Source organism: Falco naumanni, chromosome 5, assembly GCF_017639655.2.
Source record: "Falco naumanni isolate bFalNau1 chromosome 5, bFalNau1.pat, whole genome shotgun sequence".
NCBI classification, from domain to species: domain Eukaryota; kingdom Metazoa; phylum Chordata; class Aves; order Falconiformes; family Falconidae; genus Falco; species Falco naumanni.
This window is the reverse complement of record NC_054058.1, coordinates 32,720,326-32,747,321: the sequence shown is the minus strand read 5'-3', so window position 1 is coordinate 32,747,321 and position 26,996 is coordinate 32,720,326. Positions and strand designations below refer to the sequence as shown.

Here is a 26,996-nt window from a genome sequence, read left to right as displayed (position 1 = left end):
CATTTCATACATTGCCCAGTACTGACCAAAACACTTTCCCTCTTGCAACGGAGGCATCATGATGTTTCCGCAGCATCAGCAATGATTCCAGCTTGCTTGAAATTTCAGGGGCTCCAGGGTGAGGCTAAAGCCATTTTTCATTTCAGCATGATAGCCTCTACTGCCCAGGGGCTCCAAAACTCCAGGTGCAAATTAAAAACATCACTCCATCCATTTCAGAGATGTTTCAGTAAGAAGTGTTTCATTCTTACCCTGAGCTGTGTCAAAATGATGGGGTGACCAAAATATTTGGCTGCAAATTGCTTAGCACCTGTAGTCTTCAGAGACAGTCAGAGCAGGTTAACCTTCCTGGGGAGCTTTCTTTTAAAGAAAGTGATATATTGTGATGTTAAAAGAAAGTTATATCTGAGACAAGTGATGAGACAACCTGTGTGGAAAGAGGGATAAGGAGGAGGGGTCGCACGGTGTCTGAGATCCCTCGCTTTACTCCAAAGACGACTCATGCTGGATGTGGCCTCTGTGTGACTATCCATGAGCAGACCCAGTACTGTAGAGATGGGAGAGAGGATTTTTCAACCGTGTGAAGGCTTATTTCCTGGACTACTCAGTGGAAGCCTCTTTGCTCCATCCGTACTGGGCTGGAGACTGTGGTTAATCACACTTCATTACAAGCTGAAGCAAAGCAGCACCAAGGAGTTTGCAACCAGCTGGTCGGCAGAGAGGAGAGGCCACAGAGGGAACTGTGTTTCATAAATGTGGGTAAGGAGTATACATTATGAGCGTGCTGGGAGTGAAAGCAAGCTTGTACCAGTGAATAGTGCGCCTCAAATTTCAGACCAGTTCCTGTGGGCCCACTTAAAGCTTATTCCAGTTTCTGAGAAGTCACTGGTTCCAGCAATATCCCCAATGTTTAGGAGCGAGGAGTGTTGCCAGACCCTCTAGAGCCATGCCTCCAGAAACACGATGGAATTATTAAGTGTATTTAGCGTTCCTGTATATTGTTAGAGGCGTGATGTCTCAGCTTGTCTGTTGAGTTGCTTTCTTTCATGCAACACTCGTAAATTCAAAAAAGGGAGGAAAAAATGGCCAGAGCTCTGCTTTTTATAGTGGACAGGGGTTATTCAAGTCACTTGATCTTGGTCACATCTGGCTGCTACACTGTCCCTCCACTGACATCTATGCAGAGGTCTTATTAGCGCCATGCTGATGGATGGGCTGTCTGGGAAGGGAAGCGTGATACAGCCTTCAGCTACCCTGATTAGAACAAAGTGGAAAACTTTTGACATTTTTTATGTCTTTTCCTAATAAAATGAAAACTTTTGACTTGGTTTTGAGCCAGAATGACAAAACAAAACAACTTTTTTATTTACATTTCACATTTCTGAGGAAGGGGAGCATTCAGCTGAAAACTGGTGTGTTTCAGCCATGGGGAAAATTGCCTTCCTACTGTTTCTCCTTTTTTTATTGGAAGAAATAGACACATAGTAAAAATGTGAGCCAGCTTCTTTTTTTGCTAATACTATAAAACAGGGAGCAAAGCCGGCTTCCCCTCATTTTCCTTTACCTCTTTATTCTGTCCTCTCTTTGCCAATTGGAAACAGAATGCAGAGAGTTACTTTGTCTCTGGAAACAGCTCTTGCAGGGCTTAACTGTGTTTTCAATGCTTTCCAAATAGAAGAGCTTTTTGGAACCTGCATGGTCTTCCTGAAGTTTTAGGGGAGAGGCCTGAGAAACTAAATTCATATTTGCTTCTGTCAGGTTTGTTTGATGAGGGGAATAATTGGGGAGAAATATTCACAGGGGAAACATATTGGCAATTTCCCTGATCACCAATCAATGTAAGGGACATGATACACAAATATGAATAAAACAGCTAAAACTGCCTGCCCTTTTCCCACGTTTCCTTCTCCAATGCTACTGTCAGCCTTCCCTGTTCATGAACAACCGATCCCTCTGAAAGTATGTGCTTTGTTGTCTGCATAGCATAGGCAGCTAGGAGCAGAGGTGGTGGAAAGTGTATGTCCTTGTCGTGACGCTGTTCATCTCCAAAGCAAACACAGTCTCCCAGTTCAGCAGAAGAGATCCTTCATTAGTGTCACTGTAGATGCAGATACTGTTCCTCTAAATCAGCAGCAGAAAGTCAAATAGAATTGAAAAGCAGCTCCATAGTTAGAAAGAATAGCAGGAGAATTGCTTCAGCTGTGATGATAAAGATCCTTTTTCAGCATCAGAAGTTTCCAGTGCTGTGCCATATGTTGCTCTCTTTCTTTTGCAGAATAAAGATTGAGTATTAAATGAGATATAGTAGGGAATCATTGATTAGAGTTGTTGCTCTGGAAAAGATTAGGAGAGCATTTGGTTTTCAGTTTGAAAATAAAATGAAAAAGTCACAAGCCTTGAAGGAACTTTCCAATGCGGTTTTCATCTGGCTTGGCAGGTTTGTCCTGAAGAACAGAAAGCTGAAAGAAAATAAGAATTAGGAAAACATGCTGTGACCTGGATAGAAATTCTTCAGCAAAAGGGGAAATGCAGAAGCAAAACAGTATGTAATGAAAGCCAAAAATCTTGAACTATGTTTGTCTCTCTCGTTTCTTCTGCAGGGCCAAATATTTCCAGGGGAAGAAAGTGAATGGAGAATTTGATATCCGAGTGGAACAGGTCAGTGACAACTGAATTTGGCTCTAAGACATCTGTGTGGACAGGGCTAAGGCCTTAATGACAGATAATGTATAGATATTTCTTCTCTTGAAGAAAGGAACTAATCAGGAGTTTTAAGACATGTCCTTTTCATAGAGTTGTTGAAGCTATAAAAATGGAAATATATTTTAAGGCCATCCTTTCGTCCTCCCTACCTTTGCAGAATCAGTCACCATTTCACCTTAAAATGAGATTTTCTTTTCTGGTGACAGCATTGCAATATCTTCCACTGGAAGACTACCTCACAGCTCCATATCTATGCCTGAAAAGGTACAAAGTCAGTACGCCCGGGTACATGTTGGTGATGTTATGTTTCACATGAGTTACAGAAGTCTTCTGACTTACCCCGATTTGAGGCTAAAACCTTTGGCTTAAGTATGCACAATAACTACATATGGCAAAATCTTTTTACCTGTTGAAAGCCCATGGGAGGTTCATAGCCTGTTTTCTGATGTGCTCTGCAGGACATTGGAAAAATTCTGTTTCTCTGTTAGCCTTGGCCATTCGTTTCAGTTGAATACTGTTCGTGCTGGGATCTGTCCTCTCCTCTCTGTGTTGGTGCAGTGACTGTCAAAATGAAGTCTCAGTATTGACTGAGATTTTGGATGCTGTTGTCAAAGTGGAAATGATTATTAATAAACATCTGCAGGCACCTAACTTGAAAGCAGGCATAGGAAAAGAGAGCTGTAGAGATGAGTTGGTGATCCTGAAGGAATCCTATACTCGTTTTATACTCATCAGGGCTATAAAACTGCTTGGATGGGTAAAGGCAGCTGGTGAATGTTGTTTGAATGACCTGATATTTTCTGTCTTTATAAAGCTGTTGATTCTGCATTGTATGTGTGTGTATGTGTGCATGCATGTGTGTATAGATGTATAGATTTATTAATGCAGTGGTTCTGAAGACTTTCTCAGGACCCATTGCCCTTTGATAAGGTGTTCCTTCTCTTTTCAAAGGGATGCTGTCCAGTTGCCTAGGACTATACATCAGCACACATGTTCTGATCAAAGGCTGTGTCTGGGACAGAAGAGATAGCAAGTCTTTTTTTTTTTTTTTTTTTTTTTTTGCAACTATGATACTGTGAACACTTCGTTTTCCTCCTTTTATTGGTATCACACTTGTCAGTACTGGGTGGTATTAGGAAGAACAATTCTCACTTGCACTACCTTGTCAAAGTCCTTATTTTGCTGGCTGCCTCATTAAATGTCCAAAAAGGGCAGGGGGGAATCACACTTCTCACACAGAGGTATGGAATCAAATAATAATTCAGATTTGCCCTTCAAACCTCTGATCCAACCCACTCCAGTGCTCGAAGCAGAGTCAGCTTCAAAGCTAGACCTGGTACTCTTCAAAATGACCTGTTAATTCTTTCCTAAACCTCCAGCCTCTGCCTTTCCCTTCATAGTCCTTCTCCTCAAATGTTACTGCACTTGAGGTCCTTACAAAGGAACTATCTTCAAATGGCTGGTGAGTGAAGAAGGGCAGAAACGGACTCTTGCTCCCTGATGGGTTAAGCCCAGTAATGACCCTCATCATTGTCACTAGGTAGCTTATCACATTTCCCCAAGGACTCCTTCAGGGAGACTTTCCCAATCTGTCTCTTGAAATCCTTCACATAGCCCGAATGTCCATGTTTGAGATGAAGCGCCAAATTGCTCCAAACAAAGACCACAAGGCTGGTGTGACTTTGCTGGTGAAGACCATTGCCAGGCCCCTTGCAGTCATCTTTAAATACTGACCATAGTGACTGCAGTATTGCCCAAGGGAAGGAAGGGTGCAGTGGGTGCAAAAAGTTGAGGAGCAATGAACAAGGGTCCCAGCTGCTTCCCCTTCCCCCCTTCCTGCCCCTTTGACCAGGCAGCTGAGCCTCCACGTAGTTGGCAGGGAACTGTTGACCAGGCAGCTGAGCCTCCACGTAGTTGGCAGGGAACTGCTTTTGTGCCCCCGAGACCTTGAAAGTAGAAGGGATGACCACTTTTCTCAGCTGGACCACTGTCCGCCAAGGGAAACACAGAAGCTGCATTGTCATGGGCCATCCTCAAATCTGACCTCAGGCCTTTCCGCATATTGTCGAGACCAAGAGAGGAGCCCTTCTTTATTCAAACTCTGGCTTTTTGTCCCTTTTTTTTTTTCGCCTACCCATGCTTGCTCAGTATTTCTCAGTATTTAATTTTTATTCATTACTCCTACCCTGATTACCTGGAGCCTTCCTTGTTTCTTCATCCTCTTCCTCAAGCACAATCCGGGAGCCTAAACTGTTGCGGAACAGGCCCCCTGAAGATGAATGCAGACCCTCTCAATCTGAAAAACAAATGCTCTTCCACAGTCTTCTGAGGCGGGGGGGTGCGGCGGGGAGAAGGAAAAAATAAAGATGCAGGGAATAACTGTGTTTACCAGCCTGGCCCACACCTTTCTCTTGGAGTTCCCAGCTTACCAGTCTTTTTCTGCCTAATTTATTTCTGCCCATGCTAATTTTTTGGCCATTCTTCCAGGATGCTCTGTAGCTGGTTTAAACTGAAAGAAGAGTTTGCCTTGTTGCTTTTTCTCTTCCTCTTCCACCTCCATCTCTATTACATCTCAATTCTTCCTTAGCAAGCCATCTCAGCAATCTTTGGACGAAGCAGAGCAGGAAAGTAGGTGATATTTTTTTAAAAAAGTCATGACATCACTTATTTGTAATGGAGCAGGAGTGCTGAAAGCAGCACTGTCTCTCCCTCTCTCAGCAGCGGGAAGTCAGTTATCTAATCTGGTTATACACCCTGACCAGCTCTCTGGGCTGCCTCTCCCCCTTGGCTGTCATCCAAGGAATGCAAGATGTATGTCTCGCTCTGTCTGTTCCCCACACCCCACGCTGTGGAAGGCATTGGCTGATTTCAGCTGAATTGGTAGAAACAGGCAGAAGTTTCAAGATATTAATTTTGTACAAGAGGTCAATTCAGTTCGTATTAGACACTGGATAATCCACAGGGAAGAGAATGTTAAATGCCATCCTGCTGCTCAGGGAGCTGCTTCTGTAAGTCTCAGCTTGTATGAAAATAGGTTTTATGGAGTCTTGAAGAAGGTTTTCTGGTTCTTTAGCACAGAAACAAATTGTATGACCCCAATACCAGCCCCAGGCCCTTGCTTTTCAGATAGGTCCATCAGCACTAGCAAGAGACAAACATGCTGTGGGTACCACATGGTGCCAATGAACAGGAGAGAGAACTGCCATGGATGCTGCAGTGGGTACAGCCTCTCCAAGCCTCTACTGTCTCCTGTCATTCATCAAAATTAATATGAGGCCTGACTTAGTTTCCATCTCTGTTTCTTCTCTTCTATTCTTCAGCGTAACACCCAAAACATACTTATTAAGGTGCTTTAGAAGCTGCAGGATTTATTATTGCTTGCTCTTGACAGAAACCCAGGCATGCAATGCCGTTGCCTTCTTCCTGCTGGCTGCAGAGGGAGAGCACAAGGCTGTGAGGGCTGAGAAGCAAATGCAAGTGCTCTGCTGAATCAGGATCTCTTTTTCTTTGGAAGCAGTTTGGATTATATTTTGATTATTTGGATATTTTTCCACTGCAAGTCCTCTGTAGCTATGATAGTCATTCATAAGACTGAATGAAACTCTGTTAAAAAAATTAAAATCTATTTGACCTATTCTCATTAAAATCCTGATGGTTTAAGTTTTACTCAGTGTGGGTTAACCCCTAAGCTTTAAGGACCAGATGAGTCTAAAAATGTTATTGCTATTTTTTGCTAAAAATAAGGTTCTTAGACTTTGATCCATGTTGTTGCTTTCACTTGCCTTGTGATTTCTAGCTTTGAGAACTGAATTGTATACATCCCCAGCTCTTTTCTCTAGAAATATAATCATTAGAGAAATTCTTCTAGAAATTAAAAGTAAGTTTGATTAAGTGGCTCTAAGACTAAGTTGAGCTTAGCAAAGAATCTTAAATTGTCACAGGAATTGACTACATTGTTTTTAGTCTCTCTTGAAATTAATTTTGCTTTTAACTTCTCAGTCCTTCACTGACTGGAGGGGAAGAATCATTAGGAAACACAGTATATTGAGGAAGAGGAGAAATTACACCACAGACTTTAGGCTCTGTCAAACGTTTTCCATCACTAGAGGCAACTGGTAGTAATTCAGCACCTCCTTCCCCACCATCTCTGCCCTGTCCCAGAGAAAACTAAGCCTTGCATGCTCCAAGGATTTCATATGACTCTGGGGTTTCCCATATGGATCATAACATACCCCAGGTGGGGGTCTGTAAAGGAATGAAGCTGGGTTAATTATCATTGATAACATACAGCTGTGGGCTGGCTTCAGGGGCGGTGGGTTGGCTGATGTAGACAAGGTGCACCTGGGGCTGGTTCTGTTAAGAGGTTGGGCAGCTGAGGAAGAAGCAAGAGAATAGGCAGTGCACCCTGGATGAGGAGAGATTAGGAGAAGGCAGCAGAGGGACTGGCAGGGAGAGTATGTTGGTATGAGATGGTAAAAGACCTTGTTGCAGCCGGCTAGTTTGGAGAGTGCTGCAACAGGGGTCTCCCTGGGTGTTAGGTGTACCCCATGCACAAGGAGGATGCCACATAGCCACGTATCCCTGCTGCACTCAGGTACAGTAAAAGAGCTGGGGCTGAGACCTGGCCAACCAGAGACCCATTGGACAGACCATGGCTCTATGGGTGGTGGCCAGATGAGTGGGACACTTGCCACCTGTCTGGGAGGGAGATGGCCACAAAGCAGGAGATGTGCAGAGCGGGGTCACTGGGATGACCATGGAGACCTGACCTATAAGAGGAGGCTGAAAGAGTTGTTTGTTTATCCTGTCAAAACAAAAGTTAAAGGAGACATGGTTGCTTTTAATAAATATACTGGTTTAAGGTGTTTTGTGACATGGTGTCTGCAGTGGCAAGGGGTCAGACCCTATGGCTTTAGTAGTCATTTCTAGTCCTGTGCCCCGTGTTGACCGGCAAGAGCCCAGGAGAGAGAGAGAGAGGAGAGCACAGATATAGCAGGGAAGAGCAAGCAGCACTTCTCAGATAGTCAGGCACCTTCAGGGTACCTTTCTGTCAGATATTTCCCAAAGGCATCTTAATATAGCCAGAGACATCTTTCCTGGCATTAGCTAATTGATGGTGGAGGGGGGTGAAAAGGGTGAAGGGGGAGTGATGAGGCCAAAAGGTTCATCTAAATTTTTATTCCTGTTGTTTGTCTGCCCATCTCCTTCCCACCATTTCCTGCTGTGATGAGGTGGGTCCGTCTGTCCGTCTGACACACATTCTTCTTGCACAGCTCATTCACTTGTTCCTGCTGCCTGGTTTATTTTCAGGGGATGATTATTCAGTGAACTCCTATGTACATGCTTCTGGAAAAGTCTTGTGGTATAGATTATGAGTCCATTGGCAGCACTGTCAGGAAAAAAGTTGTACTTGGCGCTCACAGAAGATAATTGTAATACAAATCATGAATTCCAGCTCCATGGTACTTCCCGTCCTAAAGAGGTATTTTCATGTGCGGCATAAAGTGGGCCTTTCAAAAGATAGTCTGATAGGCCTGTGTGTGATGAGAGGAAAACTAGCCTCTCATCAAATAACTATTTAAGTTTTATTCCTTATATGTTTTGAAGGGGGTGGTTCCAACAGAAAGCCAGAAAACATTTCAAGAACAGCAGTTCTCATAGCTTTGCCACATACAAGCATTCAGAAACCATGAATAAAGGGTCCTGAAGAACTAGCAAGAATGAATCAAAAATCATTACTTTCTTGAATAGTATCTTCAATTTTTTTTTTAATTTCCATTGGCTTTAGGAGGGTTACAGGGTTCATGTTTTTGAGCTGTTTCCTGGGATCAGAAAGTTTAGAAATGTGCTTTTGCTAGACCTCCAATTTTCAGGCAGTCACACAACTTTTGAAAAGAAAATTCAAGAAACAATTCCAAATGCCATCAGAGCTGATGCACCAGAAGGCCCTCACACAGGTCAAGGCATGTGGACCTTCAGTATCGGTGCTGTCTGTAGCCTAGGAGCATGCATCCTAGCTTCAGAACTGGTGAAGAGCAGTTGTGGAAGCTCCCTTTGAAGCCACACAGCATCATCCCCCTCCCAGCTGGACCCTCTCCATCCTTTTCTCTCAGAGAGTGATCCCAATACCGGGGGCAGGTGGGTAGTAGGGTGACTCCCCAAGGGAAAACGTCTTAGGAAAGAGACATGGGGAATCAGGGTGTGTAACCTCTAATTCTGCATCATGTGCACACCAAGCACGTGCAGCCTCAGCCCTCCCTGTTGTTCACATCCGTGTGACCTGTTCACCCTTCTGCCTGTGCCGGAGTTAGGGATTGCTTACTTCCCCCTGAAATTCTTGTAATGGTTGTAATGAAATGTTACAGGAATGCAGTCTGGTGTCTGCCAAAGTCTGTCTTTGCTTGCACATATTGGAAGATCCACCAAAAACTAAAGCATAAAATCCACGGAGGAATGTATGTGATTTGATTTAGACAGTAGTAATTTCTCATCCCAAGTGCCTAAGCCATGACACAGACCAGCCTGTTATTCTGACTCCATTTTGTGTCACTGGGCAGGGGGAGAAAAACGGATGTGTAGTGATAACGGGTAAGGAGTTTCAGGAGCAAGACTGGGAGCATGGAGAGTCTTGATCAGAGCACAATCAGTGCCAAAGAGAGAGGCAAGGGAGGCAAGGAGACTGAGGAGCTCCAGCCACCCAAGAGACCCAGCACCCTGAAAGCCACCTGTGGCCCCGGTGCCACGAGCCAATCCACCTTCCGCCGTGCCCACGTGGGTGAGAGGGACTGGTCAGAGCACCTACCGAACTCGTGCTCAGGATCCTGCTGCTGTAGGTACTCTGCACTGCTTTATGGAAAGCTGTGTAGTGTAGTGGTAGCTCAGTGCTGTGGTTTATGTTGTGGAATTACCCCCCAAAAAGCCAGTGTATGTGTTATAGCACATAGTATATTGCACGGACAAAAGTGCAAAGGTTCCCTGGCAGTGTTAAAACCCCCTCTGCTATTTTTGTGTGTGTGTTGTATATATGCAAACAGGGGTATATATGCAAATATTCACACAGAAGTCTAATATAACTTTATGTCTCTCTTTTAAGCAACAATCAACCTGAGTAGCTTTCAGTTAGTTTACGTACAGACGAGGGCTTAGAAAGTTCAGTAGCTCAAAAACACCCCGATGTGCTTGTCGCTGCATGGACACACTAAGCCTGATTGCTTTAAAAAGAAAACAGCCACCATGCTCCTGAAACAAAAACCCAAAAAACTGTCTCGCATCCTTATTCTTGCATTCCTGTGCCACAATGAAGATTAACTGACCCTCAGCATCTGCTCAAGGAGCAACCTAAGATGCTTTCCTGGGGTTCCCCTTTGACATGCAGGGAGAAGTTTAATAAGGAATCTGCTAGATTATAACGTGCACAAAAAACTTATCACAGGACAGTTGAGGCTGGAAGGCATATCTGGATATCTCACAGTCCAATATCCTGCTCTAAGCAAGGTCACCTAGAGCAGGCTGCCCAAGACCACAGCCTATAAATGTTTTAGTGTCTCCAGGAATGGAGACTCCACAGCCTTTCCGGGCAACTTGTTCCAGTGTTTGACCATCATTGCAATAAAAAGGGAGTTTTCTTGTGTTTACATGGAATTTAGTGTGCTTCATTTTATGCCCACTGCCCCTTGTCCTTTCCCTGGGCCCCACTCAGAAAAGTGTGGCTCTGTCTTCTTCATTGCCTCCTATCAGGTTTTTATAGATGTTAACAAATCTCCCCCTTACACAGCAATTATCGATGGCAGGTGCGCAAGGTGGGAAGCTGAAGACAAGTCAGTAGCCTAGACAAAGGATTGCAGAGGATCTCAGCCAGAATATGAGCTAAAAAGTAGTCACACTGCTGCATGTAAGTCCGTACTGGCACACGTGGGCAGCAGCACTATATGTGAGCGGCCTGCCTCCTAACTCAGCAATGGTCAGGTTTCTGCCAAAGGATCACGGTGAGTTTGGGCTATTACAATTCAAGAAAGTTGCAGACATATCAGAGAGGATCCCAGTGACAGCAACAACACTGATCAGTGTGCTGAAAACCATCCCCTACAAGAAAATCTTACAAGAATGGGGTTGGTTTTGTCTAGGTGGAAAAAAAAATGTAAGAAGGGTAAGCAGTAAGTCTTCAGGTTCTGCAGGAGGAAGTAATGGACAAAAAAAATTACAGTCTTTAAAAGTAAGGGAGAGATCTAGTCTGGACGTTGGGAGAACTTTCGAAGGCTGTTAAGGCACAGGTTGCCTGAGGATGTTCCTTCTCTGTGGAATCAAGATACAAGAAGGCCATGTAGTATCTGCATACAAGAGCAGAGGTAGAGCTGATCCTGCCTTAGGAAAGAGAGACAGACTGTGATGTCTTGAAGTTCTTCCAACAAAGCTTTCTGTTATTCTATGAAAAATGCTTAAAATCCACCTTGAACATGTTCTTGCCATGAATTGTTAATAGGTATGGCTAGCGAGCCAGGCATTTCTACTATCACGTGATTTAAAATGGCAAAATCCTCTTTGTTTTATTATCAGCAAACAGGAAAAAAAGCTCTAAAATAGCTACCAGAAAGATCTCCAGAACCTAGAGAACATTGATGGGAGAAACTGAGAGTAGCTTAAGGTTTAGTCCAGATGATCTGGAGAGATTTCTGAATCTGAATACATGAAATAGGCATTTTTAACAGATATCTCGAAATACCTGTGGGCATCCTCCCAGATCTGGGCCTCACAGAGGTACGAAATATTTCTACTTCCACAGTCTGCATTATATCGTTCTTCAAGACAGATTGCGTCACCTTTGTCACACGTGGTTCACTCTTGCCCTGAATGTTTTTGCAGCCACTGGTACCATTGCAAAGCAAGTATAAACACCATCAGGCTAATGTAATGGCTTCATAGACTCGATGAGTCCTAACGCCAGTGACTGCAGGGCCATGGGAGCAGGGCTTCCCTGGTTTATGCATAGTTACCTGCCACTCTATCTGCACGGGCTGCGTTCAAAGACCTCTTTGTCTGCAAGGTAAACTCAGGCTGGAGATGATCTCAGACTTGAAATCCCAGCCAAGGGAAGTCATCAGGCTACAAAACCCACAAAGTTAAAAATACAGGGAGCACTGGAAAATCAACAGGAAACAGTTTCTGCTGACTGAAGTTTTCAGGCCTCTACCAAATACCAACGAGCAGCAGCCCCTTAGGTGGGACAAAGCAGCGGCACAAAAGCAGCAATGGTCCTTAACTTAGTCCACAAAAGCAGGATTGAATGCCAGGAAAAGGTTAGGATTGTCCTTCAGCTGTGCTTGCATATCTGGATGTGTTGGGGGTGAAGAGAGCTGAGCCCCTCAGACTCCCTCTCCACTCCTCCCTCCTTGCCAGGGTTCCCTGGACAATGGTTGCCAAAGGGGATTTCTCCCTTTCTTCTGGCTCTTGATATTAGCAGGCCTGAAATTGGTCCTGGCAGCTTGGTATGAAGCACTTACCAGCTCAGGGGATTCCCAGGGCTGTTTGGACGTCAGGTGTCTGAACACAGCTTTGTTTGGCCTGACTGCCTCAGGGCAATGCCTGTCAGACCAGCTTAGACAGTACGTGCCAGCCGTGTAATGAAGATTGCCCATTTTCACCCCCAGCAAAGCAAGTGTTAAAGCTCTTCAATATAAAAGCATTACGGAAAAAATTACAGAAGGAAAGCAGGAAAACCAGGAAAACACGTACCTACAACTTCCCTCTCTTGTTCTGGTGTTCATATCAGGTGATGCACCCTTCAGCTGCAGAAGCTGAGGGTCCAGCTCAGTAACACTCTGCTTTCAGAGTGGGACATCTCTGAGGCATACGCAGGCACAGAGGAGGAAACGCCATCCTTTCATCTCCCTCGTCCACAGAACCTCTTGAGCCTACATGTAAGCTAGCAAGCTTGCCTTGACCCACTGGGGAGCTCATTGATGGTACCCAGAACATCTGCTCTTGCTGAATTTGTTCAAGGTGGACTCCCCCCCTCCCTACATCTATTGAGATTTTTTATATATATAAAATGCAGGTGCCTGTTAGAGGTACATATTTGCTTACCTCTGATACAAATCATCACTGAAGAAGCATGACTGTGACCAAGGCAACACAGTGCGATCTCATAAGAAAAGCCCAGCCAGTCACCTGAACCACTCACTGCCTCTGCGTATGTGTGTGTTTGAAGTAGGATTTATTTCTTGGCAACAGGAATTTTCCCCCTCCTTTCATTGTAATTGGGAGGTACAATGATGTAAGATCATGTAAGGGTGTTGTTTTGAAAAGTTTACACAGGGCCACAGACATGAAATCTCATTACATCATTGGGTCAGCAGTCCACGGTCATTGCCGTAAAATTATGTGGATTTTAAAAAAAGAAGCTGGAATTGATTTTTTCTGTTGTCGTCTGGCCTCTGAGCCTTTACAGGTGTACTAGTTCTCCATTGGCAAGTTTTTCCATGAGGACAAAACATGCTTTTTTTCACTTTGGTTTTTTTTCTGTGTAAAAGTTGTTCCTGGCACTATCTTTCAGCTCCAGCTAGTAGAAGTATCAGAAAAACATTAAATAGTACAAGGACCTCAAAAAATTGCAAGCATTAGCAACACCATCTGAGTGCTCTGGTATTAGGTAGCCATGGGTTAGAAGATGATTTTACTACTGACCAGTGTCCATCACACTAAGTCTGAAAGACATGGCTTAACAGAGAGGGGGGGGAAAGCTGTTCAAAGGGAGAAAACTAAATTTTCTGTCTCAAAAATGAGAACTGATTATTTATATTTATATGTTTATATACACAGGCACTAATTTAACATAGGATTCTGAATCTGTCCAGGTATGTTTGTGTCATGCTGGAAAGGGACGACTTGCACGGTGCATACTCTAGTTTAAGGTCTACTCATTTGCCCATAAAGAACAGAGGATTTGGAGGCCAAGACGAGCATGGAGCAGCTGGCTAACCCTGCCACCCTCCTCCTGCTGAGAGCGGCCTGAGACCATCGAGTCTCGCTGGCACTCCTGTCTGAAGGGCAGCGGGGCCAGCAGCCACGCGGGAGGATTAGCACACTCACGCCCAGTTACTCACTCTCATTTGTGTCTTAGCCTTCACTGACACCCACTGCAGTCGTAATCGCCCCCATGCACATTGCCTTTTGCTCCCCATAGCTGAAGTATTCCTTGCCAACCTTTCTGACCTTGTAAGTCACACCTCTTTTAAGATACAAAGTGTTTTAATAATTGAGCAGTACTGTTAATAGCCTACCCAGCTTTGCTAACCCTATAATAGTTAAAATCTTAATAAGTAAACCCTATCAGGTTGGTTTCTGTGCTTATCACCTTCCTGCAGCATAATGAGGATTTTTAGCTCTTTAGGTTTAAATCTTTTGTACTAGGTTTATAGCTGGCCAGTGGCACGACAGCCAACTCAGACATAATTCTAAATGGATGTTTCCAAGTGGAAACTTGGAATTCGAATTCAAATGACCTTACCTCTTTTTATTATTATTATTCTTTCCTGTATGCGTTTTTCAGCTCACTCATTCCTAATTCCTTCAGTTCTTATTACTGCAATAAGTGTGATCCTGTATATTTGTACACCCCAAGTGTGGGAGCCATAAATTCTTCTGCAGTCTCTCCAGGGCAAATCGGTTGTAATTGGATCTCCGGTTGTCTCATGGAAGAAAAAAAAAAAGGGGGGGGGGGGGGGGGGGGGGGGGAAGAAGGCAAGGCATATTGCAGTCAAAGACAAGTCTGTGTCTGTGTCTGTGTGTTTGTGTCTCTGCTGCCCTCAAGTAATGCTCTGTCCTTTTGCTCTGCTCCAGGCTGAGTTCGCTGAGCTGAACCTGGCTGCTTACGTCATGGGCGGCTGCATGGTGGACATGCAGGTCATGAGGAACGGCACCAAGGTGGTAAGGTGAGGAGCACCAGCTTATCTAGAAAACTGGGCTTTGTAGAGCAATGCTGGGGCAAGCAGGATGACTTCAGGGTCTGACCAGTATCTGAACTAGGGCAGCACAGTTCTGATGACTTCAAAGTTTCCTGGAAGCAGTGGAAAGACTGACCTGACACAGGTGGTTTTGTAACGCATCTCAGTTGTACATTATGCTGTACAGTCATTGTTTCCAGGTTAGACCCTTCATGCAACCACAAATGTCTCCTTTTCAGGTTCTTTTTATCCTTAGGCCTCCCAGTAAAAGGGACAATAGTTTTCCTTTCCCTTGATTTTTCTCTCCTTCTGTGTCAACTAACTTTCATTGTAGACACTGGCTTGCGTTTGTTAGCCTGCCTGTGTTAGCTTCTGATCTGAGTGGACTACCTTGCAATAGCCACAAAGCCTTTCTATCATCCTGATCCTCACAGCCCAATTTGCTCCTGAAATACCATCAGGTTTTTTGCCAGAGATTCCCAATGCTCTGGCCTTGTCTTGTAGTATATCTCAGAGGTAATATCATATCTCTTTGATGGGGATTTCTGTCTCTACTAACATTACTTTGTAATTGCAATCCCTGCAAACAAACTCTTTTCCTGTGCAGTGCTTCCCCAATTACACACCCTATTAACTTTACAAAAGCATTGCTCCCTTTTTTTCTAATACAGGGTGCCTGCAATTTGGAGTTAATGGTAGATGCATTCTTACTGATGGTATGGAAAGAGCAGTGTAAGTTGTCACATCTGTGTATGAAGATAAAATGCCCTTGTTTGCATAGCCCTGATACTATTTTTCACCCTTTTATTCCCAAGCCTACATCTTTATGAGTTTCTGCCATTACAACTTCGAACTCTACATTTTGTCTTTGATACAATAGCTTTTCTTTGTTTATGTTGAAATCTCATTGTTATTCCAAACCCATATTTCTAGCCTCCCTACTTCTTTTTGTGCAATTCTTTTGCATGTTTTGGTGTATACAGCGTCTCCAAGTTTAATAATGTTCACACATTTAATCAACACTTTTGTCTGTTTACTTCTAGTTCAGAAATAGCGACATATTATAGCGTGCAGGGATATTTTTAAAAGGGATTATTAGAACAGCTGAAAAATGGTGATTCTGAGCATGCTGGCCTCAGTTTAATTTCTCAATATGTCATTTCCGTTCCAAACAGTGCAAAGCAACACTTGTCACTGTCAGTTAGCTATGACTGTGGTCCATCAATTAATTTCAGGTCTTGACAGCTCTTAGCACGTTGACAAGTTTCTATTCATTCTTTGGTACAATTTCATGAGCCTCTGCTAGAAACTTTTAAGGTTGAGTCTGCTACATCCATTTGCTTTCTCTCATTCCAAAAATGTCTGTTTCACAGTGAAACAAAGTGTATGCCCCATGAACCAGCCACTGGAGCATCCATCAGATAGTGCGCCGTGCTAATGCACTCTTGTATTCGCTTGCTTACGATGCTGGAAGGTTTCCCAAGAACCTTTTCCTAGGTTAATCACATCTTCATTTCCTTTCCCGTGCCTCCCCTCCTAAAGCCATTCATACATCTGGCAGAAAGATCTTGAACCATTAAAGTGAAACTGAAGACAAAATTTCTTTCACAAGAGTGTCTGGGGCATGGTGTTCATGTTCCTGCTCATGGTAAATAAAAGGTACCACAGCTAGCCTTTTTGTGTGTAAATTTATAGATGAAAATGCATGGGTTTATGAATGGCATTAGTTCAGGTTTGGGGTTGCTTTTTTTCATCTATGCATGCTTAAGGACACATGCATATGTGTGGTGGGAAGTGGATTTGGCAAATACATACTCATCTGGATACCCAATGTATATGGCACGTGTTGTCCATGGTTTGTTACAGTCCTTACAAGCACCAGCCATTTGTTGACAGCCTGTGCTGATACGCTGCTGTCCTGCACAGCTCAGTGAGCTTAAGAGCTCAAGCCAGCCAGCCTCCACAGACACTCTTACCAATACTTTAGAAGTTGAAGAAATAAAAACTCTGTGTCACGTTAGAAGGTGAATTATGGAGCATAATGCTTCTGAGCCACGTGGAGGCCCCTCAGCCCATCCACATGGGTGCAACTTGCTTCCCACTCCCTCCAAATCCCCCCATCCCACCAGCAGCCATGTCCTGCCTGGCCACAGACACCCCTCAGGGTGCCCAGCCCCAGGGAGATGCCACACAGGACACCTTTGACTCACATGTGTGCACGAACCCTTTTGCTGCTGACATCTTTTTTCTATCACTTACCAGCTCCCTGTTAATTATTAAGCAAAATATTCTGTCACAAGTCAGAATGTTTCTAAATGGTGAGATATAATACTCAGCATAGTTTTGAATACCCAAAGTCCTTGGAAATCCCATTGTCAAGTTATAGGAAGGATATACAACAGCTCCTTGCTAACAGGTACGTTTGAGATTCCCCCCCCCCCCCCCCCGCAGAAACCCTGCCTTCTTCACACTCCCCTTCAAAGCGAAGGCAACGGAGTGTGGCAGTTTAGGTGAAGGACAGTGAATATACTGCAGACCAGTAGATTTTAAATCAATGAAATAATAAACATTTACAAGAATAGTAGTAGTAGTAGTAATAATAATAACAATAATAATAATAATAATAATAAAGCAACCACTGGGCTATTCTCTCCAGTTTGAAGTCATGTTGACTGATAAACTATTTAGCAATCTATTAGCCTATTAAATTCTGTAATTTCGCAGCAGGTCTCCTAGTTCTTTATTTAAACTTGGGACATCCTATTGCATGTTTAAATCAAAGCTCAGTCTTTGCTGATCCCTTGACCCTTTCTGACACCTTGGAGTTAAGGCGTTTGTTTAGACCCTGTGCCAACTGATTTGAGCCGCACCAGGAAAGAATTGTGATTTTTTTACCTGGAAGATGAAACCCCTAATAAGAAGGTACAGCAGTGCTTGAAGCCCTACACTTGCCACTTACCTCAGGCAAATTAAAAAAAAAAAAAAAAAAAAAAAAAAAAAAGAGCTTTAGAAGCATTATTGTCAATTAAAGAGAGTAAGGAACTGGAAGTATTCAGACCTCCATGACTACTAGCCTGTGTATACTGAAACAAGCAGTTACAAGTGAGTTAGCAAACAACATAACTGAATCCAGGCACTACTTTGCTCGCCTGCTTTTTAAAACAAGTGTGGCTCCCAGAATTTTATTTTACTGTAACAAAACTCTGGGTCTCCACCTCCTCTTTTTTTAGCTACTAAGTTTTGCACATCTTTAGGATGGGGTGAGGGCTTTGATAGTCTCAGTGAAATGTGCTACTGGAGAGAGAAACTATCATCTAACAAATCTAAAAAACTGCACATGTTTTTTCTGTGCCAGATTCACCATGGTACGCAACGGTTTCATCAGCCCATTCAGCACATTTTCTTCAGAGTTAGATGAAAAAGAGCTGGCCATGGAGTATCTCATGCAGCCTCTAGCAAGCACTTTCTTATTTCAGTGCCCTGTAACGTGTGCCCTGACTGAGGACAGTGGAAGGGGATGAGCTAGGTACCGGGAGCAGCATCGGGCTCAGACAGGGCTGGCAGGGGGGAATGTCCCACACATTGGTCCTTGTTACCCCAGCACTTCTTCAGTTAAAATTGACACCAGAGCTTGCCTGGTAAAAAGTTAAATATGGGAAGCAGGAAATGACACTTATTCATCGCAAAGAATCCCTCACCAACTTAACAACCCTTTCAACAGAGAAATGGAGTAATTTCTGGGTGCGATGGTTGGACCACTAAGCAGTGTGAAAAAAAACAAGCATGGGCTGATGCCTGCTTTTAAAACACTTGGGTGGATTCTTCATCCTCATTCCAGTGCACACATAACTTCCTTTTGCCCTACAAACACACGCACAGATAGAGTGAGCTGTCTGGAGTCTAACTTACCTTAGACAGATCTTGGCCTGTGTTACATCTGCTCGGGTTAGATGCAAGGAATGGGATTTTCATTTTCCCTTGTCTTCATTTCTCTGAAGGGCCCTTCATTCCGATGTTTCCACAATGCAAAGAGGCTGGCAGTGCTGGCAGCGCACCCACTCTGAGGTGCACTTACGCCTTCAGCATATTATAAAAGTGTCTTAGTATAAATGAGAATTTGGGCTCTCTTTGCTTCTGACAACAACACTTAGACTCCCAAACTATGATCTCAGCCTCTGCTTTAGATTAAATGCAGCCCTGTGTTTGCCTTTTGGGCTTTACAAGCCTTCAGCTATTAATTCCAGTAGACGTGGGAATAAGACAGGGATATGTTGAAAATCTGGACAGCTTTCCTACATGGGGAATACTAATGTCTTTGGGAGCATTTCAGACTTTGGAGTATATAAATTAATCATGCACCAGACTGCTCTCATCTCCTGTCTCCCTGTGGAGCTGGCTTTTTTGCCATTGGGGCTGATCATCCAGGGGAGAAAGCACATTTTTGTGTGTCTGCACGGGACCCACCGCAGTGGTGGCCATACCACTTACAGTGTGGTATGCAGACACCGTATACCACCGTACAGAGAAGAGCTGATGGACCAGGAGATGCCCAGGGTCTGAAATACTGAGGACCCTGCATGGAGCAATGGCCCTGGCAAGTGGGGAGGGGTGACAAAACTGTCAGCAAAGCAAAGAAGAGCTGAGCACCATGGACAAAACCTTTCTGTGGGGAAGGATCTCTGCCGTGGAGTGGTGTTTAGTCCTACAGGCCTGCCTGAATTTGACTGGTCTATGTAAGAAGATCCATGTCTCACCCTGCTTGCCCTGGATGATAAGCCCTTGTCATTTGCAGTAATGGTGGGGTCAGTGAATGCTCTGATTCCTCTATATAAGCCCATTCATTCTTTTAATTAACACTGACTTTCCCATTGGTTCCAGCTGATTCAGTGCTTCTACTATGTTCTGTGCTCTGATAACAGGACTTCAGCCTGTAGAATCACCATCCCAAATAGATCAGGACCTGAAAGTGCTTTTTCCCAAAGCAGACTTCTGCACTGCAAGATGCAGTACAATCACAGCATGAGGAAGTAAATCCTTTTACATGGGAGGAGTGGGAAGCAACTGGCCAGCCCAGCAGCAAGTGTCTTCCCACTCTTCAGAACTTGCAGACCCCAGGAGATATGCACGCTGGCTAACAAAGATCTGCGTGCTCTAGGATGCAAGACTATAAAGTCCAGTGAGGACACTGTCCTCTTCCCAGTCCACTTTTTCCCATGCCAGTAGGCTCACCCACCCCACAGGGCCATTGACAAGCTGATCTCTGAAAGAGGCATGTAGGGTTTCTAACCTATTGAGGCCACGCTTTCTCACCACACAGTAGTTGCATATTGCCAGGAGGTGGATACTTTCTTGTCTCTAGAGGACCGTTCATTCACAAGAATTGGTGGTTTCTTGCAGTTCTTCTACAGGGGGAATATTCAGGGAGGTCATGGGAGTTGCTGCTGTCCCTGGACACTGATGTAGGACATATTGGTAGGCGGCAGGTCACTTTGCAGCTCCTTGTCTTCCCTAGGCTCTGTCTAGTCCCTATCTTTTTTAATTTGACTTTTGATCTAATTTCAGTCTTTTTTAGAATGCTTCCAATTTTTTTGTTGCTTCCAAACCAAAATTCTGAAGGATTCTGTGAAGCTGCAGATGGGAGAAAAAATGGGAGAAACTGATTGGGAGACTTTAGGTTTCTAGAAGCCAGATGGAAAAATATGTTGAGTGCATGGTTCTCCCAAGATTCACAGAATGTGCCACATGGTATAGTTCAATATGTGCTATATATTTAACACTGAACAACATTTGGGCAATATTTTTGTATTGATGGCATGGCAATCTGTAAACGTAATGAAGAAGTATGTGTAACAGCATGTACGCTTTTGAGAGTGCACTTTAGGCAAAACACTAACGTGCCAAATGACCACGTCCCTTACTGAAATACCCTGAGGAGACAATGGGCTGGGACAAGGTGTCGGACAGGGTAGACCCTGGCAAGCTTCAGTTACGCATGAAGCAATTTAACACCTCCAGTAAACATTCATAAACTGAGCAATTATTCCCACATGGGGGATGACTTACCATCATCTTTCACTAATATCTCTTCCTTCTTCACCTACCTGTCCCCATCCTCTTTTTTTTTCTTTTTTTTCTTTTTTTTTTTTTTTTTTTGAGCAGAAGCTAAAAAAGAGACGTTGGAGTGTATTTATTTACATATTTATTCTCAGTTGCTTCCACCTCAGCTCCTGCTGTTAAACAGCTGCTCGGAGGCCTGCTTCTTCCTTTGGGGTTTACTGATCTCCCAGATGAATAATGTCCCCCTTCACCTCCCCAGCAGCTGGCGCCCAGCCGACGTGCAGGCAGGATGCTGACAGTTATTGGGAAAACATTTGGCGTGCAGGCAGCTGCCAGAAAGCAAAAGTCACTCTGAGCAGACCAGGGTGGGGAGCATCTCAGAGACTAAACTACTCCCTGGCTCTTTCTGCATTTACAGTAATTCTTTCCAATAAGAAATGTGCTGCCAGGGCCTAGAGCACTCATTAATTAGTTAATCCTGGACTGAATGCAAGAATGATTAAAGACTGTTGAAGATTGTTTCAGTCTTGATCAGCCTTTTTTTCCCCAGTGCCGCCTTAATCTGTCTCCTTTCTACATGCGTTTTTACTAAGGCTTCTTCCAGGGAATGGAGAGAAGTGAAGGGCCAAGCCCTACTGCACCTGCAGTACGCTGGTCAAGGTGGATCTTCATTAACAGCCTGATATTGGGACAGCATGGAGCCTCAAGTTCATGGGTGACAAGTTGGAGGCTGGGGAGTGATAGATGTTCCAAAGGGCAGTGCTGCCATTCAGAGTGACCTCAGCAGTTGGGGAAATGGGCCAACAGGAACCTCATGGAGTTCAATAAGGACAATCACAAAGTCTTGCAGTGAGGGAGGAACAAACCCAGTACTGCTGGGGGGCCAGCTGGAGCGAAAACAGCTCTGCACAAAAAGACCTGGAGGTCCTGTGTACCTTCACAGGGAAGAAGCCCTATGGCTGACTGGGTGGTGTTAGCAAGCGTGTAGCTAATGAGACACTATTCACATCTGGAGTACTGTGTCCAGCTGTGAGCTCCCCAGTACAAAAAAGGCATTGATAAAGTGGAATGAGTTTAGTGAAAGGCCACCAAGCTCATTGAACTGGACTAAAGATGTCCAAGAAGAGACTGAGAAATGGTTTTGTTCAGTCTGTAAGAAGAAGCAGAGTGGGATCCACTACAGCCATCCGGCATCTGAGGACAGTGTAGAGAAAACGATGCCAGGCTCTTTTTGAAGGTGTGCAGTGAATGGAAAAGAAAAAAACAGATACAAGTTGCAGCAGGTGAAATTCTAATTAGACACAAATCTAATAAATAAAAAATTTCCACAGTGAGGGTGGTCAAATACTGGGAAAAGTGCCCAGAGAGACTAGGAGATCTTCATCCTTGGGAATATTCAGACTTTGGCTGGAAAAGGCCCTGACCGACCTAACGTCGCTTTAAAGTTAGCCCTGCAATAATCAGGGCTCATATATATGGCAGACTTAGGAGACCACCATAGTACAGTTTGGAGAGTGTGTGGCATGATTTTATGGCTCGTTGACCATTGGTCTGTGGCTGAGAAGCAAATCAGAGCATCTCCCAGGGTGTTCTCACCTGCGTACAGTGGTACCGGTTCTACTGCAACCACAATTCCTGCGTCCTGCTGCTTTTGCCACACTGATCTCCCCCACACCCCATGGTTTTTCCCCAGCCATTCTCTGTCCCCAAAGACCCCCTGCTCCTCTCCTCCAGCCTGGTAAAGAGAAGTCATTCTTTATTCTGTGTTACTTCCTTGTTTCTCTAAACCCAACTCTGCGTTACTTTATTCATATAAGTAATCACATTCATTCTTGCTTTAAATAACTTCAGCCAGGTTTAGCTCTTTCTGTGGAAAATATGACATGAGGTTTTGACTGAAATGAGATCTTCTTCTTAGCAAATTTCACACTTTAGTATGGCATCCAACATAAAATTAAATCTAACATCATAATAGGTGAATATGTCATAGATCTCATATTACTTTTCAGTAATGTAATAACAATACTATTAACACCCAAGTAAAGCACAAAAAGAACTTATTCCTATTTGTAAATGCCATTTTCTGTCAGCTCTCAGACACCTGAGGCACTCAGAGAGATTATTGCACTTCTCAGGCAGTTGTAGCCACTTACAACTTGGGCTTCTGCTTCAGAAGCTTGCCTGAAGGCTCCATTAATTGTCAATAATTCAAAGCTTTTTGTATCATATAGCTTAATTACATGCTGTTTTTCTCTCCATGTTGTGCCACACAGATAATAGGAAAGGCTTTGGTAGAGAACTTAGTCGAAATGTGTTGATCACTGGGAAGTGTCAGAAAACTGAATAAAGCCTCCTCAAATAATGGAGGGTAGACATAACCTGAAATGAGGATGTGCATTTTCCCTGTCCAGGGAAGATCTTTTTCCATTGACACGAAGGATGAAGTGTCTTGTAAGGCTGTCACTCTTTAAGAAAGAGCAGGAGAGGCCATCCTCCCACAGCATGGGCAAAAACCTGTCCAAACCCACCATGGTGCTAAAGTATAAAGCAGGTCTACCATTTGGCTTCAGGTGCTTATTCACAGTGTAAGGGATCATTAAAAGGTATTTTGACAACATAATATATTCTTGTGTCTATTCTTGTGTATTCTTTTTTCATGCCTGTGAAGCTTGTTGCGATTCAGTGAGAAAACCTGAAGGACCATGTAGCAAGCCAGAGTTATAGCTATACACAGAATGAAGAAGTAGGAAATCTCTTCAAGGCACGAAACTTCCAAGCAGGATTTGCTGTCATCATCTCTAGCCTAAAGCAGGCTGGGGACCTGCTTTCTGCAGAGGAATGTTGTTGAGATCCCTTCAGAGTTGATCCTCTTCTCATAATTAGAGAAGTTAGACACATGGTCACCAGAATAGCTACCACTGCTCCTGAGATGTTTAACTTCCATATTTAACATCAGGAATCTCTTAAATTGTTTTACATTCTCTCATTCCTAAGACTATTTCCAAGACAGCTAATGCTGTCACAGATTTAAGGGTAGATGGGTCCAACCTAAGAAATTATACTCTGCAATCAGATCTCTTCCGATTAAGTATTTTGGATCCAGGCTTTATACTTAGGTTTGTCTCTAAAGTGTAGTTTTACCACTAAGAAAGAAAAAGACTGCTGAAATGCATTGGAACGAGTTGAAAAAGAGTTAGTTAAATGCAAACAAGCATCTTGCACCGCAGTATCAGAGCCCAGGCTCTGGACTGACAGCATTAGTAGCTTCCTAGCCAGGCAGTCCTCATCACCTGGGGGTGATTGACTCTGGTAATTGCTGGCTGATCTCAATTTTCAGGAGGAGAGGTGAGCTGAGCAGCTGCCATGTGCCTTGGCTAGCATCTGGGACAAGGAGGCAACTACTGCAAAGGCAGAAAAGCCACAGGAACCTGTGTGGGGCTGCTTCGTTCTGGAGGTGGCCAGTTCAGTCATGCAGCACTCGGGGCACTGAAAGGCTCGTGATGTGTGTGGCAGAGGTCATTGTCTGCGGTGACACGAGCTGAAAGGAAAGCATCTTTCCATTCCAGAGGAAAATGAAATCTCACCAACTATTTCAATCTGAAAATGATTTTTTTCCAGCCTTCTGGATTTTTTAAAACAAAACAAAACAAAGGATTCTTGTATCTCTACACCACTCTAGGAACACATTACATGCATTTTAGTGGCCTTTATTTTGCCAGGCAGTGCTAGGAGCCAAACTCTAAATAAGAACTGAGCTCTTGGGCTCTGAGAAAGGGCTTCTGTGAAAGGATTATGGCCAAAGATGGGCTCCAGCTTTCCTCTGGAAGTTTCATCCATCTGGCTATCATGCTAAGGAAGATCCATGACTTTCAGGTAGGCATCTGCCACACAGCCCAGGAAGGGCACCACACCAACATGCAGAGCACAGCTTATTGGCAACACGTTTTAAATCTGTGGTTTACTTTTAGCCCCATTTACCTATCCCATCTCACTTTCAATTAGATATTTGAATGGGCTCACCTGTGTTCTGTCTGTGGCCAAACTATTCTCATGACCTGTCTTCAGCAGGGTTCTAGGTACAGTTTTATTCAAGAACGCTCATGGTCATCTAAACACTGGCTGCACAGATCTAGTGGAGAGGGAAGGTATGTGCTCCTGCCATAGGTCTCCTATCCTGTCAGACTCAGGTGCTTAGGACCTCAGCACAGTAGGTGCTACTGAGTTTGGCTCACCCAAAAGTTTTGGCAATGGTGTTTGAAGTGTGGGACTTCTGCCTAACCTGTCTATCTGCCAAGGATTTCAACTTTCCAGCATGGGAGATATTATTAGATTGAGCTGAACTAGCAAAGAAAATTGTTATGCTACTAGCTATTCCAAATCCAAGGCTCGCTCTGTTAACTTAAGCTTTACACTCTGAGAATGAGCGGTAGCTTGTAAAAGTAATCTACCAAAAAAGCAAGAATCCTCACATGAAGCAATTAAGCTCTTTTCTCCCCAGATCACTGGTACCTCCAGTTACTCAGTTTTCATGTCACCACTCCTACCATGACTATTCATTTCCCTTTTACTGCCTGCTATCCTTCCTAGCCCCTCGCCTTGCATTTTGCCACTGGTGTCTGTTTCTCCGTTACAGAGGTCTCACAGACTCCAGGGCTCTCCAGCTGGTGTTTATTCGCAGTTAGTCCCAGGCCCTGCACTCCTCTGCCTTGTTCTCAGTATCCATGGGAACATCCTCATTGTTCCGTGGCTCAAAACAGGGATTCAGTGTCCACCTTAGCTTTAGAGATGCATGCAGCATCTGCTGCATGAGAAAGTGCCCTGCCTTCCTACACGATGCAGTTTTGAGAATAGGCTTTTCTACATTAATTCTGTATTCTCGTGTCCATCTTCTGAGTTGAGAAACTCTTCCTTTGCCAGGATCTGAAAAGACAAGAGCTTTCTTCCTAAACTTTTGGCTGGCAAAAGTAAAGCCACTGAAGGCAGTTTTCCAGCCGCTGTGTGTCCTCCCACTTGACCTGGCCATGCTTATTTGCGTGCATCGTCCCCACCACAGCATCACATCCCCACCTCAGGTGTTGGGGGAGATGTTCAAGGGCAAATACTGCTGCTTCCTCCGGGGAAACCAAGGAAATGGTCTGAACAATTACCCTGCAGCCCCGGTCATGCTGTTCCCTAAGCCAAGTCTGGGGAAAGTCTTGTGCCATAACAGGGACCGTTTTCTTCATACGCTCAGAAAGCTGAATGAAGGAGGGATGTGCCTGAAGCTCCCAGCCCTCCAGGCACCACAACTGTTTAGTAACTCAGCAAGTTACTCACGAGCCCAGGTCCTAGGAAGCTGATTAATCCTTCCTGAGGACCTGTGCCTGCCTCTGGGGTACTTTCTGTGTGGCAAGTCCAGCAGAATGGGGCAGCTCAAGCTTTCCAAGGTTTGTATTCACTTGCTGTTTCTCAGCAGGGAGTCACCGCTTGCCTCACCCCCATTGACACCAGGGAGGTCCATAAATCAGCTGTAAGTGATAGCGCAGCCCTCCTGATGCTCATTATGCATCTCGCTGCTGGAGGAAAGCACCACCTTTGGTGCCAAGTACATTAGGGAACATGCCTGGGTTTAAAAATACTCCATGGGAGGGAATTACAACATTTCCAAAGCTTGGCCTCTTGCATCACAAAAGCAGAGCATGCTCCTCACCATGTCTCAGGTGATAACAAAACCCTAAGGCCAACAAATAAAATGAACAGCTTTAAAACAACAAGGCGGCTCTGGGTTTTGTATACAGTGTTTGTTGCCACAATCTGGCCTAGAGTCACCATCTCGGGTTTCCCTGACAGAATGATGGAAATATAAATAGGGGCTATAAACCCGAAATATTTCCAGCTCATACATCCAAAGGATAGAAATTATGGTCTCCTAGCAAGGGAAAATGTTCGAGGGTAGTGAAGTAATGGGACCTGGTTACAGAGCTCATTTCTCTGAAAAACTTCAATACAGCATGGAAATATTTCCAATGTCCTTGATGCAACCTCTGTTAAAGTATAAAATACTCCCCTGAGTCAGTAGAAAAGCCCCTTCCATGCTTTCAAGAATGAACTGCTGAGCTCCAGTTTGGGAACCGTTTTTTTCCATCTGCTCTTTCCAGAGATCCCCATGTGTCTCCAAAGACACTGCATCTTTGAAATCTGGTTGTTTGAAAGATAATCCGTTGCTTGTTGGCTTACCTAGAAAGGGCCTCACTTTTCTGCGTGTTTGCTGAGAGCTGCTGCTGTTGAACCATAGGAGTCCCGGCTGTAGTCTTGCTA

General features: G+C 44.2%; 1 protein-coding gene and 1 long non-coding RNA gene across 3 annotated transcripts in view; one reads left to right on the top strand and one right to left on the bottom strand.

Annotated features, from left to right (window-relative positions):
• The window catches only part of SYN3 (synapsin III), a 206,742-nt gene that overhangs the window by 31,588 nt on the left and 148,158 nt on the right, over positions 1–26,996 (top strand). For both annotated transcript variants that reach the window (XM_040595651.1, XM_040595650.1), the window contains exons 4-5: positions 2,601–2,658; positions 14,539–14,630. In XM_040595651.1, coding sequence (XP_040451585.1) covers positions 2,601–2,658; positions 14,539–14,630 — 150 coding nt within the window. The remainder of the gene's footprint in view (positions 1–2,600; positions 2,659–14,538; positions 14,631–26,996) is intronic.
• LOC121088959 lies at positions 1,357–26,993 on the bottom strand. Its single transcript, XR_005828087.1, has 2 exons — positions 26,916–26,993; positions 1,357–2,459 (listed from the first exon to the last, which is right to left on the bottom strand). It is a non-coding gene; the product is annotated as an uncharacterized LOC121088959 (long non-coding RNA).